Genomic DNA, 21,392 nt, shown 5'->3' on the forward strand with positions numbered 1-21,392 from the left:
TCAGTCCCCCAGACACGTTGATCCTGTGGGCGCTGGCCTCACACCGGGCCTCTCTCCCTCCCTGATAGGTTGGCACCACTCCGTCACCGACCCCCGGGGCGATCACCGAGCGTCCCACCCCCCGCTTCCCAACCTCCCTTCCCCAAATCCCCCCCGCAGCCTCCTCAGCGCAGCGCTGCCGCGCGGCTCCCATAGGGGGCGCTCTGCTCCGGCGGGTGGGCGGGCGCAGCCAGCGCGAGGAAAAGGGGGCCGGGCCCCCGCAGCGGCGGCGGGCGGTGATTGGCGGATGCGAGGCTATAAATGAAGGAGGGCGGCGGGGGGACAAAGCAGTCTGCGCGGGACGGGAGGAGCGGAGCGGGGCCGGCGGCGAGTCGCGGGGCTCGGCCGCTTCCACCTTTGTGTGTTTTTGATTGTATTTTTTTTTTAATGCTTTTGGACTTATAATTTTCGTGGAGGAGAATTTTTTTTTTTTTTTGGGGGGGTGTTTTTCTTTTTTTTTTTTTTTTTTTCCCCCCACCCCCCCTCCCCTTCTCCTTTCGTCGTGGCCGCCCGAAGGAACTAAAGCCGAGATCAAATGAAGGAAAGAAGAGCCAGCCAGAAGTTATCGAGCAAGGCGGTGATGGATCCCAACCAGAACGTCAAGTGCAAGATCGTGGTGGTGGGGGACAGCCAGTGCGGGAAAACCGCGCTGCTCCACGTTTTCGCCAAGGACTGCTTCCCCGAGGTGGGCTGCGATGGGGCTGGGAGCGGGCACCGGGGGAAGGCTGGGAGCGGGGACCGGGGCTTGGGACACCGGGGCTGTAGACGCGGTGGCTGACCCCCTGCGCTGTCTCCCGGCAGAGCTACGTCCCCACCGTCTTCGAGAACTACACGGCCAGCTTCGAGATCGACACGCAGCGCATCGAGCTCAGCCTCTGGGACACCTCGGGTGAGCGATCCCCCCGGGCTAAGGAGCTCTGGGGGCGCGGGGGGTGGTGGTTGGGGTGTAAATCGGTGTGGAGGTCTGGGGTAGGGGGAGGTTGCGGTGTAAGTCGGTGAGAAGCAGCAGCCCAGAGCGGTTTGACGGAGCCGAGAGGAGCTGGGGACCCCCTCGCATACCCCGCTGCTCTCCGCAGCCCTTCGCCGTCGCGTCGTGGCGGCGGCGGCAGGGAGGGGGATGCCGGTTTCGGGAGCCGAGCGGTTGCTTCTGGAGTGTTTTGTGGATTTTTGCTTTAATTAGAGGTATTTGGTAGATGTTCTTGATTTTTGGGGGGTGGGGGGGGGAGGAGGAAGAAGGGTGTGGACAAGCCTCCGTAAAGCGATTTGTCAGCATTGCAGGGGAAGGCAAGCAGGGCATGGGGGGATGTGTTCTCACCTGCCTGGTTGGGAAGAGCTTATCTGGGAAGCTTTAGGGGGTACCTTTGCTCCTCTGCTGCTGGGAAACCTGGCTTTACCTAGCAGGAGGAGATCTGGAGAGGTGTTTATATATGCTAATGGTGAATTACATCAGCTCAGCTTTGAGTTCCGTGAAGCCTCTTCAATGCCTGTTTGGTGGTTTTCCACAAAAGCCAGTAGTTTTCTTTTTTGCCCCTATTAAAATCCAGGAAAGATTGGAGAGGTAGATATGGGATGCAGGGGGAACCGTCTTTCCTTACCTACTAAGATGAGTGCTTAAGGTCCTCCTTGTTCTTCCAGTTGTCCCTTCAGTGGCCATGTCAGAAACGCTGGTTCCCATGCCTCAAAGGTTGAGCTTCTTGGTGTCTCAGATCTCCGTATTAAGCTTAGGAACTCCTCCAGGTCCTGCTGTCATTAATAATTAGGCTGAGCTTAACAGCCAGGGTGGTGAGGCTGCACCTCTGAACTTGCCACCTCGGTGCTGGAGAGGAATGTGGACGTCCAGTGAGCCTCTGCTGCTCGGGAGGGGGTGGTGGTCAGGGGTGAATGACACCATGAACCACTGACACTGATGTGTGGAGCAACATCGTTCTGCAGAACTGATTGGAGAAACAAACAAAAAAAAAGCGCTGAGTGGGGGCTGGGGGGAGAAGCTTGACAGAATATTCCATCCCTTTCTTCTCCAGGCTATCTTAGATAGCTTGTTGGTGTTGAATTCGGAGCCGGCAGCTCCTTCTAAATATGACAGCGGCCCTGCTTTTACCAGGAGCGAAAATGTTAATCCCTCGGTTAAAAAAAGGAGTTTAGGAGGCGACTTGGCTTTCCTCTTACTGTTGAGGAAGTCATTCCAAATTCTTGCAACACGATTACTGGGAAAAGGCAGTGTCTGTGCCCACAACCGGTATCAGCCTAGCTCTGAACTGATTTTCTTGCTGTTGGGTGTCCCCCCCCCCCCCCCGCTTTCTTCATCTCATGCCAAGTGAGACTCGCAGACTTCCAGAGTGTGTCTGGTTTGAGCTTTCATCCTGATTACTAAGCTGGCTGGAATAGACTCAGTGGAGCAAGGGTTTATTAAAAATTAATAGTTCTTTTGGAGGAAAAAAAAACCCAACACCCAAACCCAACATGTTTATCTTCGAGCCGAGGTTTGGGGAAGGTTTGGAATCTGCACGTCAAAAGACTGCAGGCACCCCCGCGTTAATGAAGTATTCTGTAGCACTTCAAAAGGCCGACACAAAAAAGCGGTGGAAGAAACAACCTGCCAGCCTTCAGCGGGGTCAGCTCCTCAGACCCGGCCTGGAACTAATAGAAGCTTTGACTTGAGTCGGAAGCTTAAGATCAAGTAGGTTACTTTGTCTGCAATCTGAAACCGAAGAGGAAGCGTTTGAGTGATTCAGGCTTAAAAGTGTTCCCGAGCACCGCTTGTGTGGGACTCTGGAGGAAGAATTGGCCCTCCCTGCGCAGCCCTGCTCACCGGCGGCAGGGGAAAACGCAACCCAAAGGCGTTCGCCCGATGTGAGATCGCCCGATAACAGACATCAGAAGATAAGATAAGGCTTTAGCATTATCTTAAATTCCTGCTAATGTATTTTTCACAAGGCTTTGTCCCTTGGGCCTCTGTGGAATTAGAACAAATGTCTTAATGGCATCTTTGAAGCAGGAGGGGATGGAGTTAACTTCCTCCCAAGGAAGATAATGTCCATTGCAACGGGGAGGAGGTAATGAGTCCTTTGAGGTACCTCATTGTCTCTTGGAGGAGAGGAGAAAAGGACATTGTTCAGCTGAGTTTGATACTTTCAAGACGACTTTTATCAGTGTTAGGAATAGAATAATAAACCAGGCTGGAAGAGACCTTCAAGATCATCATGTCCAACCCACCTAAACAGCTAAACCATGGCACCAAGCACCCCATCAAGTCTCCTTCTGAACACCTCCAATGATGGTGACTCCACCACCTCCCCAGGCAGCCCATTCCAATGGGCAATCACTCTCTCTGTATAGAACTTCTTCCTAACATCCAGCCTAAACCTCCCCTGGTGCAGCCTGAGACTGTGTCCTCTTCTGGTGCTGGGTGCCTGGGAGAAGAGACCAACATCTGCCTGGCTACAACCTCCCTTCAGGGAGTTGTAGAGAGCAATAAGGTCACCCCTGAGTCTGCTCCTCTCCAGGCTAAGCAACCCCAGCTCCCTCAGTCTCTCCTCACAGGGCTGTGTTCCAAACCCCTCACCAACTTCGTTGCCCTTCTCGTTTAGTAGCCATCTTTAACCCTCTTTCAACTCTCTTCTAACTGGGAGCATGCAGCAGGGCTGCCCTGGAAACCAATCCCTAACTGGAGTTCAAAGCCTTTAGGTTTCACATTGAATTCTTTGGGAGGTGCTGCTGAGGGGAGGAGGAGGAGGAAAGCTGTAGGCATGGGGCTCTAAGGCAATCTTGTGTTAGGGTGAAAACAGGCCCTGCTGTCACGGTTTTGAGTTTCCAATCCTTTGTGTGACAACAATAACAGCCACAATGTGCTTTTTACCCCAGGACAAGAGTCACACAAGACAGAACATTTGCAAGCTAGCTGGGCACTTACTGAGGAGCTTTTTGTTGTATCTGCTCCTAGGAAGATGGGGCAAAAACCCACCCTTTGCCTGGAAGAGTGGAAGGAGCAGATTCATTATTCAGCTCTTTGCTGGGGCAGTCTAGTTCTGCAAGTCATTAGAAAAGATTTAAATGAGCCACAGCATTAAGGGAAAGCACTTGCCAGCTTGAATTTCAATGGGGTTTTTTTTTCCCTCTTTGGACTACCAACCCTTCTTTCCAAGCAGGAATGTCTGGTTGCAATCTAGCTACACCATAAATTATTCCACTCTGTGGTAACCTAGTAGTAACAGGGCAGCCTGGAGCAGCTGGGGAGCTGCTTGCTTGTTTTGCTGGGCTCCTGTAGTAGAAGTTGTTTGTTTCAGTTCTCTTTTCTTTTTTGGTTCTTGTTCAGGTGAAAGCTTCAGGTTGCAGTTTCATGGAGACTGGGAAAGAGTAATTGGATACTAGGGGCCTTTGTCTACCAAGGTTTTGGCTCCTTCCATGAACAGTGGTTTGGATTTCTGTTTCATGTTAGGACAGGAGCAGCTGTGGCACAGAAGTGCCATGCTGTTAGTTAGGGATGCATAGCTGTGCCTCACTAAAACATCTTTTTTAGGGGACTTTTGTTGGTTGGACTGTGAAAACTACCCTGGGTACCCCACTAAAATAATTCTCAAGAGGGCCAGAAATGCTTGCAGGCTGCTGGGGCTTAGCATGGAATGGAATCCAGAAGGGTCTTAAGGCTTTAAATCAAGTGAGCTTGATTGTGACTTGAATGTGTGCAGTGCCTGTAATAAAGATATTAATTATGATATTAATTATGATGTCTTGTGCTGAAAGCACAGAATCACAGAGTGGCTTGGGGTGGAAGGGACCTGTCAAGGTCATCCAGTCCAACCCCCCTGCACTCAGCAGGGACATCTGCAACTGGATCAGGTTGCTCAGAACCCCAAACAACCTGACCTACAATGCTTCCAGGGAGGGGACATCTCCCATCTCTCTGGGCAGCCTGGGATAGGTTCTCAGCACCCTGTGTTAAAGATTTCTTTCTTCTCTCCAGCCTGAATCATCTTCTTTCAGTTTAAACCATCACCCCTTGTCCTGTCACAGCAGGGCCTGCTCAGAAGTCTGTCCCCAGCTTTCTGATCAGCCCTTGAAGCACTGCAAGGCCTCCAGAAGGTCTCCCTGCAGCCTTCTCCAGGCTGAGCAAGCCCAACTCTCTCAGCCTGGCCTCACAGCAGAGGGCTTCCAGCCCTACCAGCATTGCTGTGTCTTCCTCTGGCCTTGCTCCTTGTCCCTGTCTGTGCTGAGGACTCCAGAGCTGGCCCCAGCCCTGCAGGTGGGGTCTCAGCAGAGCACAGCAGAGAGGCAGAATCCCCTCCCTGCCCCTGCTGCCCACACTGCTGGGGCTCAGCCCAGGACACAGCTGGGGCTGTGCTGGCAGCACTGGGTGCCAGCTCCTGTCCAGCTTTGCACCCAGCAGCACCCTCAAGTCCTTCTCCTGAGGGATTCCTACCAAAGGCAGATGAAATACACAGGAATTAAAGTTACTTTTTGCCCAAGTTCTCTGGCAGGAAGCATTGTGAAGGAAATGTCAAATTTTCCTCTGTGCCTTCAAATTCACTTCCAAGTTGGCTCCATTGAGCTATGTGATTTTTTATCATGGGCTTTTTTCCCCCCCATTTAGAGGGGAAATAATAACACTTGACAACTGGGAAAGCCAGGTGACCTACCAAAGTCCTGTTTGAGCTGCAGAAAGGTAACCTCAGTGCTATGGCTCTCAGGATATTTGTGTGCTAGGAGAGGATATTTCAATGGTAGTGTACAAAATCCCTTCCATTTGCACCCAAAAGTGGATTTGGAAGGAGGGGAGGAAAAATAAACAGCCATCAAGGACTTGGAGCATGCCCTGCAGCATTTGATGTGATTTTTTGTTTGGTGCAGCTGACAATTAGTGAGCCCAAGGGTTTGAGGAGTGAGAATGCTGCTGTTCATCTGTTGTTGCTTTCAGTTGACTGGAGTCCAAAAGGCTGCAAAGACTTAATGCCTGATGGCTGCTTGCTGGTGTGTGAATAGTCAAGTCTTGCCTGTTACTGAGCACCACTTCCCTTAAGGCCAGAGGGCAAGCAGGGGCTGAGCAATGTGGTGAGCAGGAGCTCTGCTCAGGCTCAGTTCTGGAGGCGTGGGATGTAGAGCTGAACCTACAGGTTGGATGTGGTGTGGTGGCTTTGGGTCTTGAAAGGCAAACAGAGCTTCAGCTGTCTGTGACTTAGCCATAGAGTAAAGGCTGTGAGACTGCTCATGGGATGGAATCAGAACTTTGGGTTTGGTTGGAAATGACCTTTAGGATCATTGGGTCCAAACATCAACCCAGCACCACCATGGCCACTAAACCATGTCCCAGAGTGCCACGGCCACAGGTTCCTTGAACACCTCCAGGGATGGTGATTCCACCACTCCCCTGGGCAGCCTGTTCCAGAGCCTGACCACTCTTGCAGCAAAGAAATTGTTCCTCATCTCCAACCTAAACCTCCCCTGGCACAATTTGAGGCCATTTCCTCTCATCCTATTGCTTGTTACTGGGGAGAAGAGGCCAACTCCCACCTCACTCCAACCTCCTTTCAGGGAACTGCAGAGAGCAATGAGGTCTCTTCTCAGCCTCCTTTTCCCTGGACTAAACAACTGCTCCCTCATCTGCTCCTCACCAGCCCTGTTCTCCAGACCCTTCCCCAGCTTGGATGTCCTTCCCTGGACCTGCTTCAGCCCCTCGGTGTTCTTCTTGGAGTGGGGAGCCCAAAACTGAACCTAGGATCAGACATGTGACCTCACCAGTGCTGAGTGCAGGGGTGCCATCCCTTCCCTACTCCTGCTAGCCACACTAGATAGTCAGACTTAGTGCTAAAGAATAGAATGAACCAGGCTGGAAAAGACCTCAGAGATCATCAAGTCCAATCCAGCACCCAGCACCATCTAATCATCTAAAGCATGGCACCAAGTGCCTCAGCCAGGCTCTTCCTAAACACCTCCAGTGATGGTGACTCCACCACCTCCCTGGGCAGCACATTCCAATGGCCAATTTCTCTTGCTGGGAAGAATTTCTTCCTAACATCCAGCCTAAGCCTCCCCTGGCACAGCTTGAGACTGTGTCCTCTTGTTCAAGAAAGGCTCCTGGATGGCTGCAGACAAGGACTCTGCTCCCCACTGGTGGATGATGCCACCCATTTTTTTGAACACCCCCCCCAAATCACCCCATCTAGCTCTTCCTTGGGGAAGCTGCTGAGGGAAGAGCACGTTGGAAACCAGCAGGGCTCAACTCTGCTTCATGTGGGCCCAAGGCTCCTCTTGGAAGCCTCCCCACCACCTACACTTCTGAGTATTTTGGGTCCAGTGGAAAACTTGGGAAGTTTTAACTTAGAAGATGGCTTTTTAGAAGCTCCCCCTTGAAAGGGTTTGAAGTCTTCCAAGCCAGGTTGGATGGGGCTTGGAGCAACCTGGACTAGCTGAAATGTCCCTGCTTGCTGTAAGGGGGTTGGAACTAGCTGATCTTTAAAGGTTCTTCCACCCCAAAACAGTCTGTGATCAAAAAGAAGTACTCTAACAGCTTTTAATGATGGTATTTATTAAGCTTAGCAACATTTCAGTCTAAAACCTCCTCCCTGGAGTTTTGGTCAAGGGTAGGTTGGATGAGGCTTTGAGCAAAAGCCCGGGCAGCCAGGAGGGCCAATGGCATCCTGGCCTGCATCAGGAACAGTGTGGCCAGCAGGAGCAGGGAGGTCATTCTGCCCCTGTACCCTGCACTGGTTAGGCCACACCTTGAGTCCTGTGTCCAGTTCTGGGCCCCTCAGTTTAGGAAGGAGGTTGAGTTGCTGGAAGGTGTCCAGAGAAGGGCAACAAAGTTGTTGAGGGGCTTGGAACACAGCCCTGTGAGGAGAGGGAGCTGGGGTTGCTTAGCCTGGAGAAGAGGAGGCTCAGGGGAGACCTTATCACTCTCTACAACTACCTGAAGGGAGGTTGTAGACAGGCAGAGTTTGGTCTCTTCTCCCAGGCAGCCAGCACCAGAACAAGAGGACACAGTCTCAGGCTGCACCAGGGGAGGTTTAGGCTGGAGGTCAGGAGGAAGTTTTGCACAGAGAGAGTGATTGGCCATTGGAATGTGCTGCCCAGGGAGGTGGTGGAGTCACCATCCCTGGAGGTGTTCAGGAGGAGACTTGCTGGGGTGCTTGGTGCCATGGGTTAGTTGATTAGGTGGTGTTGGATGATAGGTTGGACACGATGATCTTGAAGGTCTCTTCCAACCTGGTTTATTCTAATCTATTCTAAACCTGGTCTAGTGGGGGCTGGGGTTTGGGCATGGGGAGGCTGGGGTTTGGTGATCTTCAAGGTTCCTTGAAGGCCACTCTGTGAATCTAGGAACCTTCTGGAGCCCAACCAAAGCCAAGCACGTTGCGGAGGAGGGGATTTTTATTTCAGCTTGAAACCTAAAGTTTGGAAAGGAGAAGCATTCTTAGCATTCAAATAGCTGTGGGTTGAAGATGTCAAAGTGATTAAAACACACACACCCCCTCCCCCCCCCCAAAAAAAAGGAGGGATTTGCAGCTGGAGCATAGCCCAAGTTCAGCTGAACTGGAGTGTTATCAGCAGTTCCTTGATCAACCAGACAAACCAGCCTTGCTGTCCTTCAGAACAACCATCTGAGTTTGAAGGAGCAGAGTCACAAACACAAAGAGGCTGATTTTTAATACAGTTTTATTTCCATTTTTTATTTTAACTTTATTTTCTATTTCCCATTTTTCCACTGTTTATTTTATTATTTTTTTCCATTTTTCCCCTCTTTATTTTCTTATTTTTTTCCATTTATTTTCCTTTTTTCCCTCTTTATTTTCTTGTTTTTTCTATTTATTTTCTATTTTTTCCCCCTTTATTTTCTTTTTTTCTTTTCTTTTCCATTTCCCCCCTCTTTATTTTCTCATTTTTATCCTTTTCCATTTTTTCACTGCTTTTCTTTTCCCTTTTCCCTCCTGTTTATTTTCTCATTTTTTTACATTTAATTTTTTTCCATTCTTTTCCATTTTTTTCCCTCTTTATTTTCTTTTTTTCATTTTCTTTTCCATTTTTTCCCCTCTTTATTTTCTTATTTTTTCCATTTCTTTTCCATTTTTCCCCTCTTTATTTTCTTATTTTTTTATTTCTTTTCCATTTTTTCCCTCTTTATATTCTTATTTTTTTTTCTATTTCTTATCCCTTTTTTCCCCTCTTTTTCTTATTTTTTCTTTCTTTTCCATTTTTTCCCTCTTTATTTTCCTGTTTTTTCTATTTATTTTCCCTTTTTTCCCTCTTTATTTTCTTATTTTTTTCCCATTTATTTTCCATTTTTTTCCTCTTTATTTTCTTATTTTTTTCCATTTCTTTTCCATTTTTTCCCTGTTTATTTTCTCATTTTTATCCTTTTCTGTTCCCATCTTTTCCACTGTTTTTCTTTTCCCTTTTTCCCCTCTTTATTGTCTTATTTTTTCCATTTATTTTCCATTTTTCCCCTCTTTATTTTCCTGTTTTTTCTATTTATTTTCCATTTTTTCCTCTTTATTTTCTTTTTTTTCCATTTATTTTCCATTTTTTCCTCTTTATTTTCTCATTTTTTTCCATTTCTTTTCCATTTTTCCCCTCTTTATTTTCTTATTTTTTCTATTTCTTTTCCATTTTTCCCCTCTTTATTTTCCTGTTTTTTCTATTTATTTTCCCTTTTTTCCCTCTTTATTTTCTTATTTTTTTCCCATTTCTTTTCCATTTTTTTCTCTTTATTTTCTTATTTTTTTCCATTTCTTTTCCATTTTTTTCCCTGTTTATTTTCTCATTTTTATCCTTTTCTGTTCCCATCTTTTCCACTGTTTTTCTTTTCCCTTTTTCCCCTCTTTATTGTCTTATTTTTTCCATTTATTTTCCATTTTTCCCCTCTTTATTTTCCTGTTTTTTTCTATTTATTTTCCATTTTTTCCTCTTTATTTTCTTTTTTTTCCATTTATTTTCCATTTTTTCCTCTTTATTTTCTCATTTTTTTCCATTTCTTTTCCATTTTTCCCCTCTTTATTTTCTTATTTTTTCTATTTCTTTTCCATTTTTCCCCTCTTTATTTTCTTATTTTTTCTATTTCTTTTCCATTTTTTCCCCTCTTTATTTTCCTGTTTTTTCCATTTCTTTTCCTTTTTTTCCCCTCTTTATTTTCTTATTTTTTCCATTTCTTTTCCTTTTTTCCCCTCTTTATTTTCTTATTTTTTCCATTTATTTTCCAATTTTTCCCTGTTTATTTTCTCATTTTTATCCTTTCCTTTTCCCATTTTTTCCACTGTTTTTCTCCTCACTTTTATCCTTCTCCTTTCCCTTTTTTTCCCAATTTTATTTTCTCTTTTTTTTTTTTTTCCCAATTATTATTTTGATTTGCCTCCCCCCCTTTTCCCCCAAACACCACACAGCCTTTGCCTTCCCCTTTTGTTTTCTAGGCTTGGCACAGCTTCAAATCTCCAGGCTCTTGCTTGAAAAGGAGCGGAGCTGCCTGGCTGGGCTGTGCTCAAGTTGTGTCTGTTCAGACTTGAGCTTCATTCCTGAGATTCCTGCCTTCTGAGGGTTTCTCTGGGCAAAAGGACGAAATGCCAGCTTGAATAGGCTCGCTCAGGGAGGGCTGTGGGAGCCCCCTCTTGTATTTGCACAGTCAGAAAGGTTCAGTTCTTGGCTGCTGAATGGGAGCAGGAAATTTCCTTTGTCCAAGCTGCGGCCCCGGGAGTTTCAATGGTGCCCATTTGTTCTGCCCTGCATTGCCCCCCCCCCCCAAAGAACAGGAGGTGTCAGATATTTCCCTCACACACACCCTCAGCACCCCCCTGAGGAGGAGGGTTGTGCCTGTGAAAAATTCACTTGGAGTCATAGAATTGGCAGGGTTGGAAGGGACCCCAAGGCTCAGCCAGTTCCAACCCCCCTGCCATGGGCAGGGACACCTCACACTACAGCAGGTTGCTCGCAGCCACATCCAGCCTGGCTGCAAACACCTCCAGGCAGGAGGCTTCCACCACCTCCCTGGGCAACCTGTGCCAGTCTCTCACCACCCTCATGGGGAACAACTTCTTTCCTAACATCCAATCTCAATCTACCCATTTCTAGTTTTGTTCCATTCCCCCCAGTCCTGTCCCTCCCTGACACCCTCAGAAGTCCCTCCCCAGCTTTCTTGGAGCTCCCTCCTTCTAGCTCAGCATCTTGAGGTTTTCCTTCTGAACTCACATTAAAAATAATGACAAAAAAAGCCTCAAAACAAACATTGCTACAGCTGACCCAAGTAGAAAGGAGTCTCTGTGCTGGAGGTGGTGGCTGGATGTATACATCAATACATGCTCATGGACATATATGGTGTGTTGTAGCCCTGAAGACTGCTGAGTGAGGAGATAGGTATGTGTTGAAGGAATTAGTTTCTGGGTGAGGCTTTTTTTTGAGACTCCTTTCTAGCCAGCAACCATTTGGCCAGGCATTAATGATCTTCAAGCCTGCCCTTACTTGCTGGAGCTTGGCAGGGAGGTGTGCTAGCCGGGTAGTGACTCTCACTGGGCTCTGCTTTGGCCAGTTTAATGCTGCAGAGCAGTGCAGGTGGCTGGGTGGCAGCTAGTTAACAACACAGTGCTCTGCAGTTTGTCTGTCCAGGGTGGGCAGCTTGGTCCTGGGGCTGCAGGATGTCAAAGCTGGCTGTGGGGCTCCAGGTTGATTTGGACAGAGGGCTGCAGGATGGCAAAGCTGGCTGTGGGGCTCCAGGTTGACTTGGATAGAGGGCTGCAGGATGGCAAAGCTGGCTGTGGGGCTCCAGTTTAACTTAGCCCTGGGGCTGCAGGTTAACTTGGGGAAGGGTGTGAAGGATGGATAATGTGACCCTGGGGATCCAGGATGGCAAAGGTGGTTGTGGGGCTCCAGGTTAACTTGGGGAAGGGTGTGAAGGATGGATAATGTGACCCTGGGGATCCAGGATGGCAAAGGTGGTTGTGGGGCTCCAGGTTAACTCAGCCCTGGGGCTGCAGGATGGCAAACTTGGTTGTGGGGCTCCAGGTTAACTTGGGCAAGGGATTTCAGGATAAATAACTTGGCCAAGGGGCTCTGGGATGGCAAACCTGACCCTGGGGCTCCAGGATGAATAACTTGGCTGAGGGGTTCTGGGTCTGCAAATCTGGCCTTAGGTCTCCAGGATAACCTAGCCTTGGAGCTCCAGGAGGGATAACTAGGCCTTGGGATTCCAGCATAACTTGGCCTTGGGACTCCAGGATGGCACACTTGGCTGTGGGATTCCATCATAACTTGACCCTGGGGCTCCAGGATAACTTGGCTGACTTGGCCTTTGGGCTCCAGGATAGTTTAACCCTGGGGCTCCAAGATAAATAACTTGGCCTTGGGATTCCAGCATAACTTGGCTGTGGGGCTCCAGGATGGATAACTTGACCCTGGGGCTCCAGGATAACGTGGCCTTGGGGCTGCAGGATAATTTGCCCCTGGGACTTCAGGACAAATAACTTGGCAGTGTGTGAGATGGCAAGGGAATAATTGCTAGTGGAAAATGTCTATTGAGAGTCACTGCTCAGAGGAGTAGTTAACTGCTGGTCAGCTCAGCTCACTCAGCTTCCCTTCCAGCCTGTCATTTCCCAGGGAAGGCAGCTGGGTGGCTTTTGTGACAAGCAGCCTTTGACAGCTGCCTCTTCGTTAGCCGTGCCAGGGTCTGGGGAGATGAGCGTTTGAGCAGAGCAGCCTTCATTCAACACAATTACCTTCTGCTACCTAGTTTGGTAATGCTTCATTCCCCCCCCATGTGGTACTCCTCATCTTCAAAAAACAACATTCCTGGCATTCCTGGCTCCTTCCCTTCCCCTAGGAGCCAGCCAGCTGAAGGCCTCTGCGCTCCCTTTCCCCCCTGCTCCGCTTTCCGCACCAGCAGGAGCTGTCTGTCAGTGGAAAAACTCCAGGAATTTCCTCTAATCCACTTAATAACCTGCTCAAGCCCCTCAGAACTTTTACAACCAATTAGTTCTAGATAGCTGAAGGTAAAAAAAAACCCAAACCCCAGGCTGATAGAATTAGCTGATAACCTCCCCAGGTCCTGCCAGCTGCCTGCTTGGTGCAAAGGTTTTCCCTCCTGCCTTGGAGGGTCCTGAGAGAAAGATGGGGAAATAGGATTCTTGGACTAAGGAAGGGGTGGGGGGAAAAAAGTGGGTTTAAGTTGGGAAGGACCTTTCAGATCATCCAGTCCAACCATTCTCTAGCAAGTTTGGGGCTAAGCCATAAAATCACTTTGGTTGGGAAGGACCTTTCAGGTCATCCAGTCCAACCATTCTCTAGCAAGTTTGGGGCTAAACCATTAGAATCACTGTGGTTGGAAAGGGCCTTTCAGATCATTCAGTCCAGCCATTCTTTAGCAAGTATGGGGCTAAACCATAGCATCACTTTGGTTGGGAAGGAGCTTTCAGATCATCCAGTCCAACCATTCTCTAGCAAGTTTAGGGCTAAACCATTAGAATCACTGTGGTTGGAAAAGACCTTGCAGATCACTAAGTCCAACCATTCTCATCCAAGTCTGGTGCTAAGCCATACCCCTCAGCACCACATCTCTGCAGCTCTGAAAGACCTTCAGGCATGGAGGTTCAACCCCCTTCCCTAGGAAGCCTGTTCCAGTGCCTGAGGACCCTTTAATTCACAAAGTCTCTTCTAATATCTGAGCTAAACCTGTGTGTGCCCAGTCAGTGAAGCTTCAGTAGAGTTAAGGCCAAACCAAAGGGTAGCTGAGTGGAATTTCTTCTGAAAGAGGAAGATTTGTGTCTCCAAACCTGCTATCAGATTCATGAGGTGATAAAAAAATGGATTTCTGACTCTGGAGATACTGCTCATTATGAGGAGCAGCTGAGGGAGCTGAGATTGTTCAGCCTGGAGAAAAGGAGGCTTGGGGGAGACCTTCTGACTCTCTACACCTCCCTGAAAGGAGGCTGAAGCCGGGTGGGGGTTGGTCTCTTCTTCCTAGGATGAGAGGAAATGACCTCAAGTTGCACCAGGGGAGTTTAGGTTGGGCACTGGAAGAAACTTCTTCATAGTATCATAGTATCAGTCAGGGTTGGAAGGGACCACAAGGATCATCTAGTTCCAACCCCCCCTGCCATGGGCAGGGACACCCCACACTAGATCAGGCTGGCCAGAGCCTCATCCAGCCTGGGCTTAAACACCTCCAGGGACAGGGCCTCAACTACCTCCCTGGACAACCCATTCCAGGGCTTCACCACTCTCATGGGGAAGAACTTCCTCCTCACCTCCAGCCTGAATCTCCCCACCTCCAGCTTCATTCCATCCCCCCTAGTCCTATCACTCCCTGAGATCCTGAGCAGTCCCTCCCCAGCCTTCCTGTATCCCCCTTCAGATACTGGATGATGGGGCCCATGATAATCCTTCACTGAAAGGATTATCAGACATTGGAAGAGGCTGCTCAGGGGGGTGGCTGAATCCCCACCCTTGCAGGTATTTAAAGGATGCAGAGAAGTGGTGCTGAGGGCCAGGGTTTAGCCCCAGCCTTGGCAGAGTTAGGAAATGGATGGACTTGATGAGGAGACCTAATTGTAGCCTTCCAGGATCTGAAGGGGGCTACAAGAAAGCTGGGGAGGGACTTTGGAGGGTGTCAGGGAGTGATAGGACTGGGGGGAATGGAAGAAAACTAGCAATGGGTAGATTGAGATTGGATGTGAGGAAGAAGTTGTTCCCCATGAGGGTGGTGAGAGCCTGGCACAGGTTGCCCAGGGAGGTGGTGGAAGCCTCCTGCCTGGAGGTGTTTGCAGCCAGGCTGGATGTGGCTGTGAGCAACCTGCTGTAGTGTGAGGTGTCCCTGGCCATGGCAGGGGGGTTGGAACTGGCTGCTCCTTGAGGTCCCTTCCAACCCTAACAATTCCATGATCCTGAAGGCCTTTTCCTGATGATCCTAAAGGCCTTTTCCAACCCAAGCAGCTCTGTGGTGATGGTTAAAGAAAGCTCTGCAAGTGAAACCTGCACAGAGTGCAATCTTGGACCTGTTCCTCTTCCATCAGCTCACTGATGAGCTTTGATCTTGTTGATAAACATTTGTTTTCTGAGCTAAACATAAACACTTATTGCAGGGGCATGTTGGTTCCAGCTTGGTGAGGCTGGGGTTGGGGTTTTTTTTGTGCCAGTTAACTTGCCTGCTTGCCTACAGGCCTGGGATTCTTTCTTACTGGAGTAATTGAATTTCAAGCAAGAGCTGCTTGAATTTGCTAATATCCATGGCAGCTAAAGATGCTTTCTGCACTTAGTATAGTATAGTGTATAGTATCAATCAGGGTGCTGCTGCTTCTGGAGGGGAGAAGCAAAAGCAAAGTGGGGGAATGAGCAACTGCAAGGAGTGCTTGGGGTATGCAGGGCAATTGAAGGGAATGTGGCAGCTGGGTACTGTCCAAGAGCTTCACTGAAAACCTTTCTGAGTAAGCTTGAAGAGCTGCAGAAAGTCCAGAGCTCAAGGATGCTGAGGGGCCTGGAGCATCTCTGTGAGGAAAGAAAGGCTGAGAGCCCTGGGGCTGGTGGAGCCTGGAGGAGAGCAGCCCCAGAGGGAAACTGATCAGTGCTCAGCAAGAGATAAAGGAGCTGTGGGGGGCAAGAGGCTGGGGCCAGAGTCTTGTCAGTGATGCCCAGGCACAGGACAAGGACACTGGGCACAAACTGGAAGTCAGGAAGTTCCATCTGAAGAGGAGGAGAAAGTTGTTTGGTGTTATCCTCCATGAATTAGTGTGGAGGATTAGGGATGAGAAGCCACCTGAGGCAGAGGAAGATCTCATCCAGTGTTAACATGGCCCTATGCAAAAGGAGGCTTTTCTCCAGCTGGCAAAGGGGGAACTGGTTTTGTGGCCCACAGGCTTCACAGCAGCACTGATCCTGCCCCATTGGTGTCCAGTTCAAGAGACTGGGAGCTGCTGGAGAGAGTCCAGTGGGGACTCCAAAGATGCTGAGGGACCTGAAGCATCTCTGTGAGGAGGAAAGGCTGAGAGCCCTGGGGCTGTGGAGCCTGGAGGAGAGCAGCCCCAGAGGGGATCTGAGCAATGCTCAGCAAGAGATAAAGGACTTCTGGGGGGCCAAGAGGCTGGGGCCAGACTCTTATCAGTGGTGCCCAGGGACAGGACAAGGGGCAATGGGCACAAACTGGAAGCCAGGAGGTTCCATCTGAAGATGAGGAGAAAGTTGTTTGGTGTGAGGGTGCTGGAGGCCTGGAGCAGGCTGCCCAGAGAGGTTGTGGAGTCTCCTTCTCTGGAGAGCTTCCAACCCCAGCTGGAGATTGTGCTTCTGGGCAAGCTGCTGTGAGTGCCCCTGCTTTAGCAGTGGACTGGATGATGTGCAGAGGTCCCTTCCTGGGATTCCATTGAAAAACCTGAACTAACAAGAGTGTCTTTCTCCCTGCAGGGTCTCCTTATTATGACAACGTCCGCCCCCTCTCCTACCCAGACTCCGACGCTGTCCTGATTTGCTTTGACATCAGCCGGCCAGAAACCCTTGACAGCGTGCTAAAAAAGGCAAGTGTTGAGGGGGGGGATGAAACATTTGAGTTAGACAGTTGTTTGAGCAGCATGTCTGCACCAAAAAAAACCCCACCAACCCATCATCTGAAGAGTGGTGCTGGAAGCTCCCACGTGTTTCATCTGCTCGGTGAGGTGGCAGCACCCTGCTCTGCCCCGGGAGAGTTCGGAGATCCTTGGGTGTTTGAAAGGGTTGAATGTGTGAAGAGCAAACAATGGAGCACCTCAGGGATGAGGTAAATGCTCATTCCTCAGCCCTTAGACAGCAGTGAGTTATTTAGGGTGGTGTGAGGTGCAGGGCTGGGTGCAGCAAGAAAGGTGGGGGGAAAAAAAGCCACACCAAAGTCTCTCAGGTGATGTTCACATAACAGCATTGAGAAACTTTGCTGCCTTGCAAAGAGGGTTCCAAACGTGCCTGAGGAGGAATGTGGGGCTTTGCATAATCTCTCAGCCTGAAGTTCCAAGAAGGCAGTGACAAATACTCTCTGGAAGCCAGCAGAAGCCCTTAGCAGTGGCAGAGCCTTGCAGTCCTGCACCAAACCTCAGGACTGTTCTGAAGTGCAGTGAGCTGAGGCTCGGTGCCAGCCTTGCCAACTGAGTTTAAAACACTGGATTATGATAAGTCAGAGCACTGGTGGTGAGGTCATCCTGGTCATCTCCTTGGTCAGTGGGCATGACTCAACTTGGCAGGGTTGTCTTGTAAGGCCTGAAGTTCTTCCTTTCTTTTCCCCTTCCTTCCTGTGGCTGGGGCCAGTGACCCTTGTGTCGCTGGGAGTCAAGTGACTCTGAAGAGGCTGCAGGAATCCTTCAGCCACTGACTGTGCCAGCAAGCCTCTGGAATTCCCTTTCTTCTCCATCCCTGATACAGTTGGTTGCTTAATCCTGCCAGAAATGTTTCTCAATATGCTTTTAAACTCATGGATTGCACTGGGTTGGGAAGAGATCCTCTGAGGTCATCTTGTCCAACCCCATGCAGTCAGCAGGGACACCTCCAACCTCTAGAATTCCCTTTCTTCTCCATCCCTGATACAGTTGGTTGCTTAATCCTGCCAGAAATTCTTCTCACTATGCCTTTAAACTCACAGATTGCATTGGGCTGGAAGAGAACCCTCTGAAGTCATCTTGTCTAAGCCCCCTGCAGTCAGCAGGGACCTCTCCAACTGAATCACCTCCAACCTCTAGAATTCCCTTTCTTCTCCATCCCTGATAAAGTTGGTTGCTTAATCCTGCCAGAAGTGTTTCTCAGTAAGCTTTTAAACTCATGGATTGCATTGGGTTGGGAAGAGATCCTCTGAGGTCATCTTGTCCACCCCCCTTGCAGTCAGCAGGGATACCTCCAACTGGATCTGGCTGCCCAAGGGTCACATCAAGTCTTGAAAGAGATCCTTTAGGGACTGTGTGATCTGTTCAAGGTCATGCTGTGAATCATAGAATTGTTAGGGCTGGAAGGGACCTCAAGGATCAGCCAGTTCCAACCCCCCTGCCATGGCCAGGGACACCTCACACCACAGCAGGCTGGCCAGAGCCTCATCCAGCCTGGCCTTAAAAACCTCCAGTCATGAGGCTTCCACCACCTCCCTGGGCAACCTGTGCCAGGCTCTCACCACCCTCATGAGGAACAACTTCTTCCTCACATCCAATCTCAATCTACCCATTGCTAGTTCTGTTCCATCCCCCCAGTCCTATCACTCCCTGACACCCTCAAAAGTCCCTCCCCAGCTTTCTTGGAGCCCCCTTCACATCCTGGAAGGCCACAATTAGGTCTCCTGGGAGCCTTCTCCTCCAGACTGCACAACCCCAACTCCCTCAGTCTGTCCTCATAGCAGAGCAGCTCCAGCCCTCTGCTCATCCTCATGGCCCTTCTCTGGACACCTTCCAGCACCTCCAGATCCTTCCTGTGCTAGGGGCTCCAGAACTGGACACAGTGCTCCAGGTGTGGTCTCAGCAGAGTGGAGCAGAGGGGGAGAATCACCTCCTTGCCCTGCTGGCTCTGCATCTCTTGCTGCAGCCCAGGCTCTGGTTGGCTTTCTGGGCTGCAAGTGCTCACTGCTGGTTCATGTTGGGCTTCTCATCCCCCAGCACCCCCAAGTCCTTTTCTTCAGGGCTGCTCTCAAGCCAGTCCCTGCCCAGCCTGTATCAGTGCTTGGGATTGCCCTGACCCAAATGCAGGACTCCACCTCTCCAGGCTGTCAAGGTCCCTCTGGCTGGCCTCCTTTTCCTCCAGCAGCCTCCTTCTCTTCTCAAAATAACCACCTAGAGGGAGAAGCAACCCAAGGAGTACCTCCAAAGCTCTGCTTGAGGAGCTTGTTACTGCTTCACAACAGCTGAAGCCTCTGCAGCTCTGTGCAGTTTTAGTCACAGTCTCACAGTATAAGTAAGGTTGGAAATGACCTCGAGGATCATCGAGTCCAACCTGTCACCACAGACCTCATGACTAGACCATGGCACCAAGTGCCACATCCAATCCCCTCTTGAACACCTCCAGGGATGGTGACTCCACCACCACCCTGGGCAGCACATTCCAGTGGCAAATGACTCTCTCAGTGAAGAACTTTCTCCTCACCTCAAGTCTAAACCTCCCCTGGCACAGCTTGAGACTGTGTCCTCTTGTTCTGGTGCTGGTTGCCTGGGAGAAGAGACCAACCCCCACCTGGCTACAACCACCTTTCAGGTAGTTGTAGAGGGCAATGAGGTCTCCCCTGAGCCTCCTCTTCTCCAGGCTCAGCAATCCCAGCTCCCTCAGCCTCTCCTCACAGGGCTGTGCTCAAGGCCTCTCCCCAGCCTTTGTTGCCCTTCTCTGGACACCTTCAAGTGTTTTGATGTCCTTCTTATACTGAGGAGCCCAGAACTGGACACAGGACTCAAGGTGCAGCCTAACCAGTGCAGAGTACAGGGGCACAATGACTTCCCTGCTCCTGCTGGCCACACTATTTCTAATGCAGACCAGGATGCCATTGGCCTTCTTGGCCACCTGGGCACACTGCTGGCTCATGTTCAGGCAGCTGTCAATCAGCACCCCCAGGTCCCTCTCTGTTTGGCAGCTCTCAGCCACTCTGACCCCAGCCTGTAGCTCTGCATGGGATTGCCGTAGCCAAAGAGCAGCCCCTGGCACTTGGACTTGTTGAATGCCATCCCATTGGATTCTGCCCATCATGAGGATGTAGCCAGGAGCCCAGTAACACGGCAACATTTCTTTTGTGGTCCCAGCAGGCCTGCCTCTGTAGCTCCATCTTGAGGGCCTGTTGAAGGTGGTGACCCCAGCAGGCTGGATCAGCTCCTGCCTGCAGACGCCTGTAGCTGGGTGTTCCCCCGGCCGGGGGAGGAGCGCCAGCCCTGCAAACCTTTACTCATGTGGATAAACAATCTCAATGCATTCCCTCCTGATTAGCAAGGCAGTGGAATTAATGAGTGTGTGAGACTCTCTCTCTAAGGTTTCATCCTTGACCAGATCCTGCTGGAACTACTGATGCCTTCAGCAATGAGCTTGCAGGTAGCCGGGGCTCTTACGCAAGAGGATTGCCTCGGGAGATGTCACGGCTCATTACATTTCAGCTTGTACCTCTTGCTTCTGGGGGATTTAAAACATTCAGCTCTCTATTTCTGTGCTCACCAGACAACCCCCCTCCTTTTCCTCCCACAGTGGAAAGGTGAAATCCAGGAGTTTTGCCCCAACACCAAAATGCTTTTGGTGGGCTGCAAGTCGGATCTGCGCACGGATGTCAGCACCCTGGTGGAGCTCTCCAACCACAGGCAGACCCCCGTGTCCTATGACCAGGTATGTGCCATCCCCTCCCCTGCCCTCTGGGGGGGAAGGTATCATAGTTTCATAGTATCAGTCAGGGTTGGAAGGGACCACAAGGATCATCTAGCTCCAACCCCCCTGCCATGGACAGGGACACCCCACACTACTAGATCAGCCTGCCCAGAGCCTCAGCCAGCCTGGGCTTAAACACCTCCAGGGATGGTGACTCCACCACCTCCCTGGGCAGCACATTCCAATGGCCAGTCTCTCTTGCTGGGAAGAACTTTCTCCTCACCTCCAGCCTAAACCTCCCCTGGCACAGCTTGAGACTATGTCCTCTTGTTCTGGTGCTGGTTGCCTGGCAGAAGAGACCAACCCCCACCTGGCTACAACCTCCCTTCAGGCAGTTGTAGAGAGCAATGAGGTCTCCCCTGAGGCTCCTCTTCTGCAGGCTAAGCAACCCCAGCTCCCTCAGCCTCTCCTCACAGGGCTGTGCTCCAGACCCCTCCCCAGCTTTGTTGCCCTTCTCTGGACACCTTCCAGCATCTCAACATCTTTCCTAAACTGAGGGGCCCAGAACTGGACACAGGACTCAAGGTGTGGCCTAAGCAGTGCTGAGCACAGGGGCAGAATGACCTCTCTGCTCCTGCTGGTTGCCACACTGTTCCTGATGCAGGCCAGGATGCCATTGGCCTCCTTGGCCACCTGGGCACACTGCTGGCTCTATTTTAGCTGCTGTCACCCAATACCCCCAGGTCCCTTTCTGCCTGGCTGCTCTCCAGCCACTCCAACCCCAGCTTGCAGCATTGCCTGGGGTTAGTGTGGCCAAAGTGCAGCACCCAGCACTTGGACTTGTTGAATGCCATCCTGTTGGACTCTGCCCATCTGTCCAGCCTGTCAGGGTCCCTCTGCAGAGCCCTTCTACCCTCTAACAGCTCCATACCTGCTCCCAGCTTGGTGTCACCTGCAAACTGACTGATGACTGACTCAATCCCCTCACCCAGATCATCAGTAAAGATGTCAGCCAAGCTGCCACCCAGCCCTGGTGCCTGTGTTATGTGCTGATGGAGTTCCACCTCAGAGCTGTAATTTTCCATGCTGCTCCCCTCTGAATATTGCACCCAGAAGGAAATGCTGCC

General features: G+C 50.3%; 1 protein-coding gene across 1 annotated transcript in view; it reads left to right on the forward strand.

The window, feature by feature from the left end:
• Positions 1–339: 339 nt before the first annotated feature.
• Positions 340–21,392, forward strand: part of RND3 (Rho family GTPase 3) — a 30,095-nt gene continuing 9,042 nt past the window's right edge. The window contains exons 1-4 of the mRNA XM_068158674.1: positions 340–724; positions 841–928; positions 16,399–16,508; positions 20,152–20,286. Coding sequence (XP_068014775.1) covers positions 575–724; positions 841–928; positions 16,399–16,508; positions 20,152–20,286 — 483 coding nt within the window. The 5' untranslated portion in view covers positions 340–574. The remainder of the gene's footprint in view (positions 725–840; positions 929–16,398; positions 16,509–20,151; positions 20,287–21,392) is intronic.

This window comes from Melanerpes formicivorus, unplaced genomic scaffold, assembly GCF_026170545.1.
Source record: "Melanerpes formicivorus ecotype bairdi unplaced genomic scaffold, bMelFor1.0.p_v2 SCAF_41, whole genome shotgun sequence".
NCBI classification, from domain to species: Eukaryota; Metazoa; Chordata; class Aves; order Piciformes; family Picidae; genus Melanerpes; species Melanerpes formicivorus.